Here is a 17,622-nt window from a genome sequence, read left to right as displayed (position 1 = left end):
CTAAATCACTGAAATCCACAGGGATGACAGGCTGTCTGAGGCTGGTTGCAGGTCTGAAAGGTGGGTCTGAGATGTTAGCGTTCTTGGAAAGGCCTGGATTCACCTCAGTCTCTCATTTATACCCCTCTGTATTGGAGCCAACCTGCCCCAACCCAACACAGGCCTTGTTGCTTCCTCTGTTTCCAGTAAACGCCTACAGACAACCAGCCTTGTCTGACGGCCAACTTTCTGCCATCAACCCCTTCCAATGGACGGCCCATAAAGAGGTTTCTGTTCTGTTCTGGGGGAACTGAGAAGAAACAGACGCCAATTCCCTCCCCTTAGTGCGTACACACACAGCACAAAGTTAGAGAGAGCCCTGCGCGAGTTCCAGAGATTAGCGTCCGGCTTTGCTGACGCTCCGGGTTTCGCAAAACTGGCACGAGACCGCTCTTATCTGTTTGGGTAATTTTTTACAGACCGTACTGGTTGGTCACCGTCCTTCATGTTGAGCCCCAGTGTTCCCTGTTACCACTGTGCTGTGGGGAGAATGTCATTTGGTGGAGCGGTGGGATCTGGGATCTGTGGTGTGATGACTCCAAAGAGCATTTAGAGCTGACAGACTCTCCTGTGGTCCTGACCTCAGCCACAGAAGATCAACACACAGAGTACACAAGTGGAGGCTGTGAATGCTAATTGAAACTGTGAAATTGAAATTGTTAAGTTTGTGGAGGCTGTGAATGCTCTCCCTTATGGAAGTGCAAAAATTGTGAACCACAACTAACCTGACTGGTTCAAAATGAATTGGGGAGCCCTGGCTCCCAGACTCAAATGATTTATTTTATCAGAGCTCAAATGGAAACATGACATATAATGGACACATATATATTTCTTAAAGTCCTTCAATTCCTTTGTTTCAATGGGAAACATTTCAGATAAAAAACATTTTGTATGGGTTTCTCTGAGCTTCAAAGTAACCCAGTAACACAATGCACATCGTCTCAGTCAACAAAATATGATTTGTCTGTCACAGTATGATAGAACACTTTAACACATACAGGACATAAATAATGTAAACTCCCATGCGCGTAGCTTCAAAAGCCTACCTTTGTGTATGCACGTCAACTACATGGGAAAGGGGAGGGGGCACAGGTCCTGTTGGTGTGGGGCAGAGCAGTAGACGGACAGAGGCTGGTGCGGGTCACCTGTACCTATTCAACACCTCTTCTTAACTACTCTTAGTTCTTTTCTTTGACTCCAGGGTTGGGGAACAGGTAGTAAAGGAATCCTTTGTCTGGTCTGACGGACAGACAGGAGCCTTTACCTCTCTTTCTCAACACTTGAATTCAGGCATCCTGTTTCAGTGGATCTCTCTACTCTCTCTGCCTGGCTGGCTGGTTAGTATTTGCCTCTCTGGCATGTTGTTCCCTACTGGCTCAGCAGACAAATTACGACGCGAGACACTCGTCTGTACATCTGGGAAGGTGCTCCCATTGAGATAAATCACTGTGTCTGCATCTCAAATGGCACCCTATTTCCTATATGCACTATTTTGACCAGGGTCCATAGGGCTTTGGTCAAAAGTATTGTACTATAAAGGGAATCGGGCGCCATTTGGGACGCAGGCCATGTTACCCCACAGGGGCTGGGGCTGCAGTGAGATCCTACTGTAGTTGTGTTTGGGACCCTTCATCAGGATGCTGAGGATTTGGCCTCAAACTTTGAAAGATATATTATTCTTTCTGTATAGCAGACAACGGGATGAGGATGACCTAGAAACATAGGACAGCAGCTAGTATGCAAAGACACACATATTTTATTCTGATTCAACTTGGTGACTTCCGCAGTCCTTCAAACCAAGTGCAAATTCTTTAAAGGGCATCAGATAAATCTTGACATTTTTAAGCCGTTCAAACAGCCTTTCATTTGACCGATGGCTGCCTCTGTCCTTTCATGAATTCATTCCTTACAATAATTCACAGGAACTGTTAAATCCTCCCATAACCAGAGTGAAGACTTGAACCAACAAAATGCACCCAATCAGCACGCTTGGGATCAACCCCATCTTTCCACAATCAGCATGCTCAGGATCGGCCTCCCTTCTAACGCTAACCAATCAGCACACTCGGGAACAGCACGCTAACCAATCAGCACACTCGGGAACAGCACGCTAACCAAAAAAACCAAATGGCTGATCTGTAAAATCCATTTAATCAACACATTCCAAGCCCGGACTGATTGCCTGGTAAACTAGACCACATCTGTTTGTGTAAAAGGGTGGTGCAGGCTACAGCTCCACAGCTCCACCACACAAAACCTTGGGGCAGAATCCTCCTCAGCTCAATGCTGCAATTTACTGCCTCACTCTATCAAACATAATAAATAGCTGTCCTGCTGGTCTGGAATGAGTGGGGATCTGTTTTTCTTTTCCTCTTGTTGTGTTGTCGTTGAGGTTCTGGGAACAGAAGGCTGGATTTTAGATACTAATTAGTAACCCCTTCGAACAGACTTGTCTTCCCTCTTACCAGACTTGTGGGTTCACACAGAGGATGCCCATTTCCACATTGCCATAATCCGCTGTACACTGCACATTATAAGCACTGTCTCAAAACAAAATGCTGTACTTTAGCACTGTCTCAGAGCAAGCGAGTCATTAACCGAATGGGAACAGTCATATAAACTCAGCAAAAAAAGAAACATCCCTTTTTCAGGACCCTGTCTTTCAAAAATAATTTGTAAAACAAATAACTTCACAGATCTTCATTGTAAAGGGTTTAAACACTGTTTCCCATGCTTGTTCAATGAACATGCATTTCCCATGCAATTAATGAACATGCACATGTGGAACGGTCGTTAAGACACTAACAGCGTACAGACGGTAGGCAATTAAGGTCACAGTTATGAAAACCTAGGACACTAAAGAGGCCTTTCTACTGACTCTGAAAAACACCAAAAGAAAGATGCCCAGGGTCCCTGCTCATCTGTGTGAACATGCCTTAGGCATGCTGCAAGGAGGCATGAGGACTGCAGATGTGGCCAGGGCAATAAATTGTAATGTCCGTACTATGAGATGCCTAAGACAGCACTACAGGGAGACAGGATGGACAGCTGATCATTCTCGCAGTGGCAGACCACATGTAACAACACCTGCACAGGATTGGTACATCCGAACATCACACCTGCGGGACAGGTAAAGGATGGCAACAACAACTGCCCGAGATACACCAGGAATGCACAATCCCTCCATCAGTGCTCACACTGTCCGCAATAGGCTGAGACAAGCTGGACTGGGGGCTTGTAGGCCTGTTGTAAGGCAGGTCCTCATCAGACATCACCGGCAACAACGTCGCCTATGGGCACAAACCCACTGTCGCTCGACCACAGGACTGGCAAAAAGTGCTCTTCACTGACGAGTTGCGGTTTTGTCTCACCAGGGGTGATGGTCGGATTTGCGTTCATCGTTGAAGGAATGAGCGTTACACCGAGGCCTGTACTCTAGAGCGGGATCGATTTGGAGTTGGGAGGTCTGTCATGATCTGGGGCGATGTGTCCCAGCATAATCTGACTGACCTTGTTGTCATTGCAGGCAATCTCAACGCTGTGCGTTACAGGGAAGACATCCTCCTCCCTCATGTGGTGCCCTTCCTGCAGGCTCATCCTGACATGACCCTCCAGCATGACAATGCCACCAGCCATACTGCTCGTTATGTGCATGATTTCCTGCAAGACAGGAATGTCAGTGTTCTGCCATGGCCAATGAAGAGCCCGTATCTCAATCCCATTGAGCATGTCTGGGACCTGTTGGATCAGAGGGTGAGGGCTAGGGCCATTCCCCCAGAAATGTCTGGGAACTTGCAGCTGCCTTGGTGGAAGAGAGGCCTCCAGTATTTATGCTGCAGTAGTTTATGTGTCGAGGGGCTAGGGTCAGTTTGTTATATCTGGAGTACTTCTCCTGTCCTATTCGGTGTCCTGTGTGAATCTAAGTGTGCATACTCTAATTCTCTCCTTCTCTCTTTCTTTCTCTCTCTCGGAGGACCTGAGCCCTAGGACCATGCCCCAGGACTACCTGACATGATGACTCCTTGCTGTCCCCAGTCCACCTGGCCGTGCTGCTGCTCCAGTTTCAACTGTTCTGCCTTATTATTATTCGACCATGCTGGTCATTTATGAACATTTGAACATCTTGGCCATGTTCTGTTATAATCTCCACCCGGCACAGCCAGAAGAGGACTGGCCACCCCACATAGCCTGGTTCCTCTCTAGGTTTCTTCCTAGGTTTTGGCCTTTCTAGGGAGTTTTTCCTAGCCACCGTGCTTCTACACCTGCATTGCTTGCTGTTTGGGGTTTTAGGCTGGGTTTCTGTACAGCACTTTGAGATATCAGCTGATGTACGAAGGGCTATATAAATAAAGTTGATTTGATTTGAGTAACATCTCACAGCAAGAACTGGCCAATCTGGTGCAGTCCATGAGGAGGAGATGCACTGCAGTACTTAATGCAGCTGGTGGCCACACCAGATGCTGACTGTTACATTTGATTTTGACCCCCCCCCCCTTTGTTTAGGGACACATTATTCAATTTATGTTAGTCACATGTCTGTGGAACTTGTTCAGTTTATGTCTCAGTTGTTGAATCTTGTTATGTTCATACAAATATTTACACATGTTAAGTTTTCTGAAAGTAAACGCAGTTGACAGTGAGAGGACGTTTCTTTTTTTGCTGAGTTTAGCTAGCTCTTTACGGAGACACTGTTTTGACGATATATCGAATCGTTTTGACAATACCGCAATATTATTTGTGCGCCGTATGGCTGTACCTGCACCAAAACGGCAATAATTTTCCTTCATAGCTTGTTCTCCAACTTCTTTTAAACAGGGAGCCAATTTGTTTTTAGCACTTTTATTTCCATGACTGATCAAAACTTGTTTTCTCATGGCTCTCTCTTGTCACTCTGCAGCAGGCATTATGGTTTGGAACATCGAATCACAATAAATTCACAGTATCGAATCACAATACATGTAGAATCGTGAGATTCACAATACATATCCTATTGGCACCAAAGTATTGTGATAATATGTGACTCGTTTCAGGAAACTAGGCATTTGTTGCACGTCCATACTTCACAGGAGAGGCATTTGAACGTAAACTTATTTTTTTATAACATTGCATTTCTTGGCAGAAATCCCTTCTGGAACATGTGAACTTCCATGTACCTTAATAACAAACATGTATGCCATCTGAAAATACGAATACAATTATTCAATTACGAGCCTAGTTGTTTTAGCCATGGACAAAGAGGGTAACCTTCCCGCGAGCCATGATTGGCAGAGATAATGGATGGGCTGGACATGCCGAGAGATGAGTTTGGATTTGTCTGATATGTAGCACGCTTCTATTTATAACATGAGCTGGTCAGTTTGTGTAGGTAAACCTTTCTAATGCGTCTTTTTTGAAAGATACTGCAAAGGTGTTGTTCTCCACTTTCTGGAGGACCGTGTTTTGAAATCAGTGGAATGCCCTTCGGAATTAAAGCATGATAGCTAAGGAGATGGAGAAAATTATCGCGTTTGATTGCAAATATGCAGACGGAGTTGGAAAGAGAACACACAGAAGGCTGTTGTATTACATATTCAAATGGGCAACCTTGACATCTGTGAAAGAGAGGGAGAAACGTCCATTCATGTATACGGGTAAGATAGTCTAGCTAGCTACATTTTCAGATATTATACAGTACCAGCCAAAGTTTGGACACACCTACTCATTCAAGGGTTTTCCTTTGTTTTTACTATTTTCTACATTTTAGAATAATAGTGAAGACATCAAAACTATGAAATAACATATATAGATATCATACTACATACTACATATCATGTAGTTAGCAAAAAAGTGTTAAACAAATCAAAATATATTTTATATTTGAGATTCTTCAAAGTAGCCACCCTTTGCCTTGATGACAGCTTTGCACACTCTTGGCATTCTCTCAACCAGCTTCACCTGGAATGTTTTTCCAACAGCCTTGAAGGAGTTCCCACATATGCTGAGCACTTGTTGGCTGCTTTTCCTTCACTCTGCGGTCCAACTCATCCCAAACCATATAATTTGGGTTGAGGTCGGATGATTGTGGAGGCCAGGTCAGCACTCCATCACTCTCCTTCTTGACCAAAGTAGAGACGAACAAAGTCGGATGGGTGTAGACAAAAAAGATCTCTCCTGTAGGTTTACAAAAACATTCAAGGGCCATTTTCTCAAAAGTGAGGTTACAAGTTTATCAACTTTCAAAGCAGAATTACTTTACCATTGTTCCTCAACTGTAGTGTATGATATATCATTTTCTATTTTTTTTGTTCCATGCAAACAGTGATGAAGGGTCTCAGTGTGGAGGCGTCATGCTCAGGCAGACAGGAAGCAGAACCCCTGACATACTGTAGCGCGGGTAATATAGCGACACAACACCGGCATATGAAACCGCCACTTAATTTGCAGAGCAATGTTACGCAATTTGGGTGATTTTGGCACAGCCGGAGGAAGATTAGGGGCTTGATGAATTAGGGGAGCACTGTCAAGATCAAATCACGTTAATCATTGCAGTCGGAGTACAGACTCGGTTTTCATCCCCACTACTCCTTCCTGGTTTGTTTAGTGATGAATAGCTTTTCTGCTGCAGGAAAAAAATATTGTATCACCATCAACATCAGATATGTGAATATAAATGGAAGGACAAGTCCCACAAACCTATTGATTTGTTTTATCCATCTGTTTGTGTTTTTTAAGATAAGCAGAGGAGGGAGAGGAAGGCTGGCAATGTTAAGCAGAGGAGGGAGAGGAAGGCTGGCAATGTTAAGCAGAGGAGGGAGAGGAAGGCTGGCAATGTTAAGCAGAGGAGGGAGAGGAAGGCTGGCAATGTTAAGCAGAGGAGGGAGAGGAAGGCTGGCAATGTTAAGCAGAGGAGGGAGAGGAAGGCTGGCAATGTTAAGCAGAGGAGGGAGAGGAAGGCTGGCAATGTTAAGCAGACTAAACTTTTTCTGGGACGGACAACAAATAAAAAGTTGTGGACTGGAAGGAAATGTCAGTGTGGTTGGAGACTGAAGGACAAAAATAAACACAATTGAGCCAAAGTTCTGTCTGTCTCTCTATCTTCCTTGCCTGCCTCCTTGCCTGTCTCCCTGCCTGCCTCCCTGCCTGTCTCCCTATTTGTCTGTCTGACAGATCCCTTTCTGTGAATCTCCTCTAATGTGAAGAGGATGTTTCCCTGGCAGTTTGCTCCCTAGTGTTGCAGCACACCATGCCAAAAGGACCACAGAGCTTTCCAAGTCCCACACCATGAAACGTAAGGAGGGGAGATGCTGTTAATGCTAAACTGGCTGGTTCTTTCTTTTCTCTCTCAGTATCATCTGTCTCTGATATGGACCTGGCTTTCTCTCTCTCCATTTGGAAAGGCTTCTCTCTCTCTCAGGCTCGGATGAAAGCAGGGAAGGATGGAGGGATCACCGAGGGTGAATCACAACAGGGTGATGACTGACCTGCTCATTCACATTCTTGTAAAGAATGGGATGCACTTAAAAACAAAATCAAGTTGATTATTTCATTTAATTGAAGATAAGGTTAAACAAACAAGCAAGGTGTCACGACTTCCACCGAAGTTGTTCCCTCTCCTTGTTCGGGCGGCGTTCGGCGGTCGACGTCATCGACTTTCTAGCTGCCACCGATCCATGTTTCACTTTTCCTTTTGTTTTGTCTGTTTACACACCTGGTTCCCATCTCATAATTATGTTCCTTATTTAACGCTCTGGTTTCCCTTTCTGTTTGTGCGTGATTGTCTTTCGTGTGTTGGAGTTCTATCCTGTTTTGTCCTTGTTTGTTCCGTTCTTGGATGGAGTAAATACAGTGGTTTATTTACTCTGACCTGTGACCTGCACCTGACTCCTTCGCTATCTTCTAGATAGACTCTGACACAAGGGCCCAACGTTCCAGCTAGATGCCATTGTCATGAACACTCCCATTCTGCCCTGCTCTGCAACACAAGTGGTGTGAATCTGAACTTAATAAGTTAGTCTTAATTACCCATGCATGGTGTGGAGGGGGTGTGGCTCGTAATGGTACCTCCCCTCATGGTGACGCATGTCGATCGGGATTGGTGTGTGAAACGTGGGGAAGAGATGGTGAGGACCTGTGAGAAGAAAGAGAGGGAGGAGAGATAAGAAAGATATGGGCACTTCAATAAAGACTTTCAAGTGAAATATTTAAAAGGGTAAAAACCTAAAGCTACAATGCAGCAAACATGAACCACCTCAAAGAGCTGGCTGAGCAGTTTCGTGTTAAATATTGGCCCTATCACACAGGAAGAAGGCTAAATAAATAATCAAAGAGGTCCTGAGGAATCCTACTACATCTCAAACAAGAGAGATGAGAAAGATCACATTGGGCCTTTGACTAGCAGTGGTTATTACTCTACCTACTGCGATCCAGCCCTTTGAACTTAGTGTATGTGTGTGTGTTCATGTGTGCGTGTGTGATTTGTGTGTGTGTGAGTGGAGGTGCCCATTTGAAGGAGAGATACAGTCTGGACATAAACAAGGAACAACAGTCGTGAGAGGAAACCCTCTGATTCACACTACACTTGAGATGCTCACCTCACTTCACGTTACTGGCAGCAAGCAGCGGCTATAAGCAGCAGCTAAACCATTATTATCCTACAAACTGGTAGTGTTTATTATCCTGCAAACTAGTTGTGGTTATTATCCTACAAACTGGTATTGGTTATTATCCTAGAAACTGGTATTGGTTATTATCCTGCAAACTAGTTGTGGTTATTATCCTACAAACTGGTATTGGTTATTATCCTAGAAACTGGTATTGGTTATTATCCTGCAAACTAATTGTGGTTATTATCCTACAAACCGGTATTGGTTATTATCCTGCAAACTAGTTGTGGTTATTATCCTACAAACTGGTATTGGTTATTATCCTAGAAACTGGTATTGGTTATTATCCTGCAAACTAGTTGTGGTTATTATCCTACAAACTGGTATTGGTTATTATCCTAGAAACTGGTATTGGTTATTATCCTACGAGCTAGTAGTGGTTATTATCCTACAAACTGGTATTGGTTATTATCCTAGAAACTGGTATTGGTTATTATCCTGCAAACTAATTGTAGTTATTATCCTACAAACTAGTAGTGTTTATTATCCTACAGACTAGTATTGGTTATTATCCTACGAGCTAGTAGTGGTTATTATCCTACAAACTAGCAGTGGTTATTATCCTACAAACAAGCAGTGGTTATTATCCTACAAGCTAGTAGTGGTTATTATCCTACAAACTAGCAGTGGTTATTATCCTACGAGCTAGTAGTTGTTATTATTCTACAAACTAGCAGTGGTTATTATCCTACAAGCTAGTAGTGGTTATTATCCTACAAACTAGCAGTGGTTATTACTCTACAAACTAGCAGTGGTTATTACTCTACAAACTAGCAGTGGTTATTATCCTACAAACTAGCAGTGGTTATTACTCTACAAACTAGCAGTGGTTATTACTCTACAAACTAGCAGTGGTTATTATCCTACAAACTAGCAGTGGTTATTACTCTACAAACTAGCAGTGGTTATTATCCTACAAACTAGCAGTGGTTATTACTCTACAAACTAGCAGTGGTTATTACTCTACAAACTAGCAGTGGTTATTATCCTACAGACTAGCAGTGGTTATTATCCTACAAACTAGCAGTGGTTATTACTCTACAAACTAGCAGTGGTTATTACTCTACAAACTAGCAGTGGTTATTATCCTACAAACTAGCAGTGGTTATTACTCTACAAACTAGCAGTGGTTATTATTCTACAAACTAGCAGTGGTTATTATCCTACACACTAGCAGTGGTTATTACTCTACAAACTAGCAGTGGTTATTATCCTACAAACTAGCAGTGGTTATTATCCTACAAACAAGCAGTGGTTATTATCCTACAAACAAGCAGTGGTTATTATCCTACAAGCTAGTAGTGGTTATTATCCTACAAACTAGCAGTGTTTATTATCCTACAAACTAGCAGTGGTTATTACTCTACAAACTAGCAGTGGTTATTATCCTATAGACTAGTATTGGTTATTATCCTACGAGCTAGTAGTGGTTATTATCCTAGAAACTAGCAATGGTTATTATCCTACAAACTAGCAGTGGTTATTATCCTACAAACTAGCAGTGGTTATTACCCTACAAACAAGCAGTGGTTATTATCCTACAAGCTAGTAGTGGTTATTATCCTACAAACTAGCAGTGGTTATTACTCTACAAACTAACAGTGGTTATTACTCTACAAACTAGCAGTGGTTATTACTCTACAAACTAGCAGTGGTTATTATCCTACAAACTAGCAGTGGTTATTATCCTACAAACTAGCAGTGGTTATTATCCTACAAGCTAGTAGTGGTTATTATCCGACAAACTAGCAGTGGTTATTACTCTACAAACTAGCAGTGGTTATTATCCTATAAACTAGCAGTGGTTATTACTCTACAAACTAGCAGTGGTTATTATCCTACAAACTAGCAGTGGTTATTATCCTACACACTAGCAGTGGTTATTACTCTACAAACTAGCAGTGGTTATTATCCTACAAACGAGCAGTCGTTATTATCCTACAAACTAGCAGTGGTTATTATCCTACAAACTAGCAGTGGTTATTACTCTACAAACTAGCAGTGGTTATTATCCTACAAACTAGCAGTGGTTATTATCCTACAAACTAGCAGTGGTTATTATGCTACAAACTAGCAGTGGTTATTATGCTACAAACTAGCAGTGGTTATTATCCTACACACTAGCAGTGGTTATTACTCTACAAACTAGCAGTGGTTATTATCCTACAGACTAGTATTGGTTATTATCCTACGAGCTAGTAGTGGTTATTATCCTAGAAACTAGCAATGGTTATTATCCTACAAACTAGCAGTGGTTATTATCCTACAAACTAGCAGTGGTTATTATCCTACAAACAAGCAGTGGTTATTATCCTACAAGCTAGTAGTGGTTATTATCCTACAAACTAGCAGTGGTTATTATCCTACAAACTAACAGTGGTTATTACTCTACAAACTAGCAGTGGTTATTACTCTACAAACTAGCAGTGGTTATTATCCTACAAACTAGCAGTGGTTATTATCCTGCAAACTAGCAGTGGTTATTATCCTACAAACTAGCAGTGGTTATTACTCTACAAACTAGCAGTGGTTATTACTCTACAAACTAGCAGTGGTTATTATCCTACAAACTAGCAGTGGTTTTTACTCTACAAACTAGCAGTGGTTATTATCCTATAAACTAGCAGTGGTTATTACTCTACAAACTAGCAGTGGTTATTATCCTACACACTAGCAGTGGTTATTACTCTACAAACTAGCAGTGGTTATTATCCTACAAACTAGCAGTGGTTATTATCCTACAAACTAGCAGTGGTTATTATCCTACAGACTAGCAGTGGTTATTATTCTACAAACTAGCAGTGGTTATTATCCTACGAGCTAGTAGTTGTTATTATCCTACAAGCTACCAGTGGTTATTATCCTACAAACTAGCAGTGGTTATTATCCTACAAACTAGCAGTGGTTATTATCCTACAAACTAGCAGTGGTTATTATTCTACACACTAGCAGTGGTTATTACTCTACAAACTAGCAGTGGTTATTATCCTACAAACTAGCAGTGGTTATTATCCTACAAACTAGCAGTGGTTATTACTCTACACACTAGCAGTGGTTATTATCCTACAAACTAGCAGTGGTTATTACTCTACACACTAGCAGTGGTTATTATCCTACAAACTAGCAGTGGTTATTACTCTACACACTAGCAGTGGTTATTATCCTACAAACTAGCAGTGGTTATTTTCCTACAAACTAGCAGTGGTTATTATCCTACAAACTAGCAGTGGTTATTATCCTACAGACTAGCAGTGGTTATTATTCTACAAACTAGCAGTGGTTATTATCCTACGAGCTAGTAGTTGTTATTATCCTACAAGCTAGCAGTGGTTATTACTCTACAAACTAGCAGTGGTTATTATCCTACAAACTAGCAGTGGTTATTATCCTACAAACTAGCAGTGGTTATTATCCTACACACTAGCAGTGGTTATTACTCTACAAACTAGCAGTGGTTATTATCCTACAAACTAGCAGTGGTTATTATCCTACAAACTAGCAGTGGTTATTACTCTACAAACTAGCAGTGGTTATTATTCTACAAACTAGCAGTGGTTATTATCCTACAAACTAGCAGTGGTTATTGCTCTACAAACTAGCAGTGGTTATTACTCTACAAACTAGCAGTGGTTATTATCCTACAAACTAGCAGTGGTTATTATCCTACAGACTAGCAGTGGTTATTATCCTACAAACTAGCAGTGGTTATTGCTCTACAAACTAGCAGTGGTTATTACTCTACACACTAGCAGTGGTTATTACTCTACACGCATCTTTTTGGGGGGGATTACCAAGGAAGGCATATATTGACTTTCTCTAGCCCTTTCAAACGTCAGAAAACGAAGCATATTTCTAGTGATCAGGCTGAGCTAAGGATGCTGTGCTCCTGCTCCATCCTTACCTCCTTAGCATGGGGTGTAACTGTAATATTTACAATTCCCATAATACCCCAGTAATTGAAACCTTAAGCTACAGACAGTCTGGTCTGGGTACTTTGTGTCCATTAATAGCTCTCTATCTGTAATGGGGGCGAAACAGAGCTATTTCACCATGAGTGTGTTTTTTTATGTGAAATACTCAAAATGCACAAATCAACAATTTCCTGCCATAAAAAGGTTCATAGCTCGGGGAACGTCTTGTTAAAAACAACAGACCTTCATTAATTAGTGTGATGATTACAACCTCTCAGTCTAAGCCTCTCTAACCTCTCCCTCTAGCTCTCTGTATGAAGTTACAGTACAGCAGAAGTGCTCTGCTCCCATTAAACACTTTCTAAGTTATAACCAGTTCCGTTTTTTCCTCCTTTAACATCATCCCCTTTTAAATGTATGCAGAATAAAATCAAAGCGTGGATATTCAGCACAACATCCCACCCCAACAATGGCACTGGTTTACGTAAGTAAAAGCAGTCTTTTGTAAGAGTAAGAGTCTTTTGTACTGAATCCAAGCTAGTGTGTGTGTGCATTGCAGTGAGGAGAAGGAGAAAGAGAAGAAGGAGAAGGAGGAGGCCAGGTCAGCTCACTTGGGTTGGCTGGTTGATCTCTGTATTAAGATTCTTTGGGCAGCATCATGCGCTCCAGTGAGTCAGAGATGACCTGGGGGTCAGAGGTGGCACAGATCATTATCTCCTTCTGTGAGGGGGATAGGGGGAGGAAGGAAGTAGGGGAGTAGCCAATGTGTGTGTGTGTGATTTTAAGGAGAAGTTCTACCTGCATGAGTCCGCATTCTTGGGTCATCGCTAAAGCCACTGAAGCCCAACAGAGTCCCCTGTCACTTTGATTGACAGCCGCCACACTACAAAGCTCAGCCCACGATCAGAACACAAACTGAGGCAAAAGACAGCGATTGTTGTGGCCTTATAGCTCATCGTGTAGGAAAAGGACTGAGGCTAAGCCCACCACAGAGCTCCTCCGAGCGGTGGTGTCTAAAGACAGGTCGGGAAACTTTCTTCAACTTTCCTCTGAGCCTGATGGCTCCTTCCTCGGCACCTCTCTGTTTGAGATGTACTTAGCGTCATTACTGCACAAAGACTCCTGAAGTCATGTCTAAGAAAACATGCCACTGTAACTCAACTCTGCCTGGAGGCCAAACAGGAACGTTTCAGTGTTTTTCTTTGCAAACACAAAGCAAGACATTACTGGAACTTAGACGTGATTGAACTCATTCTTGTCATGATTGTCTTTATTGTACAGTACCCTTATTGGTGGGTTATTGTGACATTAAAATGCATGGTTTGAGGTATGCACTGTCCCAACAACTGTGATTGTTGTTAGAAATGATTGACTTACATAGAATTGTTAACAAGTGTTTATCCTGACATCAAGACAGTGTAACTGAACATCCCTCCCTCGCGCTCCACTCCACCTCTCTAGAATCCTAGAGAACCTAAGTCTCTGTAATGTTCTACACCATTCAATGTCTGCCAACGAGCCTCTCTTCCTTTTGTGTGTAAGAGAAGACACACATTCTCAAGTCAACTTGTATGTTAGAGGCAACAAAGACGCTACAAAAATCCCCCCTGCAAAAACTTAAATGGCTCAATAATACCAGCAACAGTGTGTGAAAACCTTGTGAAGACTTACAGAAAACGTTTGACCTCTGTCATTGCCAACAAAGGGTATATAACAAAGTATTGAGATAATTTGCAAACAAATTCATAAAAAAATCCTACAATTTGATTTTCTGGATTTTTTCCCCCTCATTTTGTCTGTCATAGTTGAAGTGTACCTATGATGAAAATTACAGGCCTCTCTCATCTTTTTAAGTGGGAGAACTTGCACAATTGGTGGCTGACTAAATACTTTTTTGCCCCACTGTATATGTTACAGGGGAGGGTCCACAGGCACTGGACTGTCAGCTGTCCTCTGGGTATGCAGCAATGTAGGGACACATTGCCCCAGCCTTTGGCACCCTGACACTCTCACTCTCATCTGGCAGGACACGGCTGAAAGTGTCACTTCAAAACCTCCTTGCTTTTATCTCTGTATGGATCTCGGATTGGAGTTGATCCACCCACCTCATGTTGAGCTGCGTTAACTTTTTTGTGTTCAGGTACATATATACATGTCTGTCTGCTCTCTATCCTTTTAGATGTTCCATCATCATAACATGTTTGCTTAAATGTCTTTAATAATATTGCTTCCCAACCCCCATAATAATGTTCTCAGAAGTGCCAAACATCCTGTCAGAGAGCGGGTGAGAAACAACCCCATTCTCTTTTCTTTTTGTTTTGGTCTTAAGCCGGGTTTGATCTCACCCTAAAGACAAAGACAGGTGTTCCACATTAACAAAGGGCACTGGTGTGTGTGTGTGTGTATTTGAGTGTACGAGGTTTCCGAGCGAAGGGAAAACATTCGCTTTTCATGTCCCAACGCAGCAGCCAAGATCAGATCAGAAGGGGTTGAGGGGTTCATCCTAAATAGCATCCAATTCCCTATATAGTGCACTGCTTTTGACCGGGACCCTTAGAGCTGTGGTCAAAAGTAGTGCACTGAATAGGGAATAGGGTGCAATTTGGGACAGACCCAGGGGCTCATCCTTTAAGGAAGTACTCAGTGATAATAACATCCTGAGAGAGAGAGAGAGAGAGAGAGAGAGAGAGAGAGAGAGAGAGAGAGAGAGAGAGAGAGAGAGAGAGAGAGGGATATACAGAGAGAGTGAGAGGGCCCTGGACAGGGTAATTAAAACAGCTTTTCTTTCTGTCTCTCTCTCCGAAAGAGAATGAGGGAGTGAGCTAGGGGAGAGGGGGATGAGAGAGGGAGGGAGCAAGGGGAGAAGGAGAGGAGGAGGAGGGGGCGCCATTCAGACAGGAAATTCCAGCAGGATATGTTGGCTGTGGTCCTAACGACACAGCACCATGCCAACGGCTACACACAACGAACGAATGGCCTTGTCCCTTCTCGCCCTGTACTATGGGTAGTAAAGCAACAGTCTGACCGGCCTGAGGCTTCAACTGGCTGGGGAAAAGCTTTGGGTAGCTAGCGTGCAATTTGTTACCGCCAAGCGAGGAGAAATACAGAGAGGGAGGCCTTTTCTTAGACTTCTATAGTATTGTACATCCATCCAACCACAACAGTTTAGCCCCTATTTGATTGGTCATTAAGAGTTTTGTGTATGTAGAATGATCTAGGATCATTATGACACAGCATGAACCAGCCAGGCTAATAAGCCAGTGTGGTAAGTCGAATTCAACACACACACACACACACACACACACACACACACACACACACACACACACACACACACACACACACACACACAGCAGGTTAATAGGCCAATGTATTAAAATCCATTTGAACCAGTTTAACGTTCACAGCCCCAGGTTTAGTCTGCGGTGCTGACTCCTACTGAGGCGTGGGCTCGCCATGGCGACAGAAGGATTAGGGGCTTACAGGAGAGCACGGAACAACCACACCCCCTCTGTGTGTGTGTGGGTGGGTGGTGTGTGTGTGGTGTGTGTGTGTGTGTGTGTGTGTGTGTGAAAGAGAGAGTATGTGTTTCTCTTCATACCTCTCACTCTGGGACAAGTTAAAATGCTACATGTTTTATTGATAGGGAGATTTGGGACTGAAGGTAAGTAGATTAAGTCAGGGCCTGGCTCCATAGCAACACGTGACAGGTAGAATTGATGTTCATCATAGAGCCTGTTTTTACTTTCTTTGACTGGTTTGAAGTCTGACTAAGAAGCAGAGGAAGTTCACTTTCATATTCAAATAAACATACAGTATAGAAAAGGAACATTGTTGGCTCAGGGAAGTGATGGGGTTATATTACATATTTGAAGTCCGGTTCCTTTTATAGTACATTAGGAAATAAGATGTTTACATCTCAAGCAGGACATTGTCCATTAGGTGACAGTTACAGCTTGGCTAGGACATCCGTATGCCATCTTAAACAGTAAGACTGAGGTGGCTGAAGAGGGACCATGCTGGGGAGAATGGGGGAAGGTTATTGGAAAATGTTTTTTATAGAGAGGACTCCTCAGGTTTTTGGAAGGTGTTCATTAAATCATATCAGGCAGGGAAGCTGTGTTTGAGAAGCACTGTATATAAATGGAGTTGAATGATGTGTGTGTGTGTGTGAGAGAGAGAGAGAGAGAAATAGAGAGAGTTGTGTAAACATGAACAGGAAAGGCACTCAGGACACCGCTACACAACGCCTGATGAAGATCGGACACATCTGTGGGTGCCCATGGCAACCAGCCCTAAACACAGCCTGCATGACGGGTCTTAGCGGCCAACACGCTCACATCACTCCCCCCCTCCTCCCCCCTCTCTCTCTCCCTCCCTTCTCTCTCCCAAACTGTATTTTCTCTACCATCATCCATCTCCATCAAACAACAGGCCTAATCCACCCAATCACTCCCAACTAACTATACACTCCCAGTCTCACTGAACCCAAAATCTGCAAACCCCAACCTACTCTTTGACTGCAGTCAGCATGACGCATTACCTATAGCTGAGGTAAGGTGGGGTACTGGTTCTCTTAATTGTCTTTAGGGTACTGTGGTACTAGGACCTCACCTCTCTAACATCACAGTAAGGGTCCTATTCTAGTGTGGGGGCCAGGGGACATGGTCGTAAGGAGAATACAGCTATCTGTGTTGAGTAGATGTGTCTTGGGGGCTAATGACCGCCATGCTTCACCCAGCTGGGAGCAGGCTGGGAGCAGGGTGGGAGAAGGCTGGGAGCAGGGTGGGAGAAGGCTGGGAGAAGGCTGGGAGCAGGGTGGGAGCAGGGTGAGAGCAGGGTGGGAGCAGGGTGAGAGCAGGGTGGGAGCAGGGTGGGAGCAGGCTGGGAGAAGGGTGGGAGCAGGCTAGGAGCAGGGTGGGAGAAGGGTGGGAGCAGGCTGGGAGCAGGGTGGGAGCAGGCTGGGAGCAGGGCTGCACTGTGGTGGGCCAAGCATTCACATTACATTTAAAGAGAGGGAGCTGGAGGGG

The 17,622-nt window shown here is 43.3% G+C and overlaps 1 protein-coding gene across 1 annotated transcript in view; it reads right to left on the bottom strand.

Moving 5' to 3' along the window:
• Positions 1 to 17,622, bottom strand: part of LOC115129810 (zinc finger protein GLI2-like) — a 114,358-nt gene that overhangs the window by 43,928 nt on the left and 52,808 nt on the right. The window contains exon 3 of the mRNA XM_065018516.1: positions 8,041 to 8,146. Coding sequence (XP_064874588.1) covers positions 8,041 to 8,146 — 106 coding nt within the window. The remainder of the gene's footprint in view (positions 1 to 8,040; positions 8,147 to 17,622) is intronic.

Source organism: Oncorhynchus nerka, linkage group LG1 (genome assembly GCF_034236695.1).
Source record: "Oncorhynchus nerka isolate Pitt River linkage group LG1, Oner_Uvic_2.0, whole genome shotgun sequence".
Lineage (NCBI taxonomy): Eukaryota > Metazoa > Chordata > Actinopteri > Salmoniformes > Salmonidae > Oncorhynchus > Oncorhynchus nerka.
Note: the sequence above shows the minus strand (reverse complement) of the source record. Positions and strands in the feature narration are given on the sequence as shown.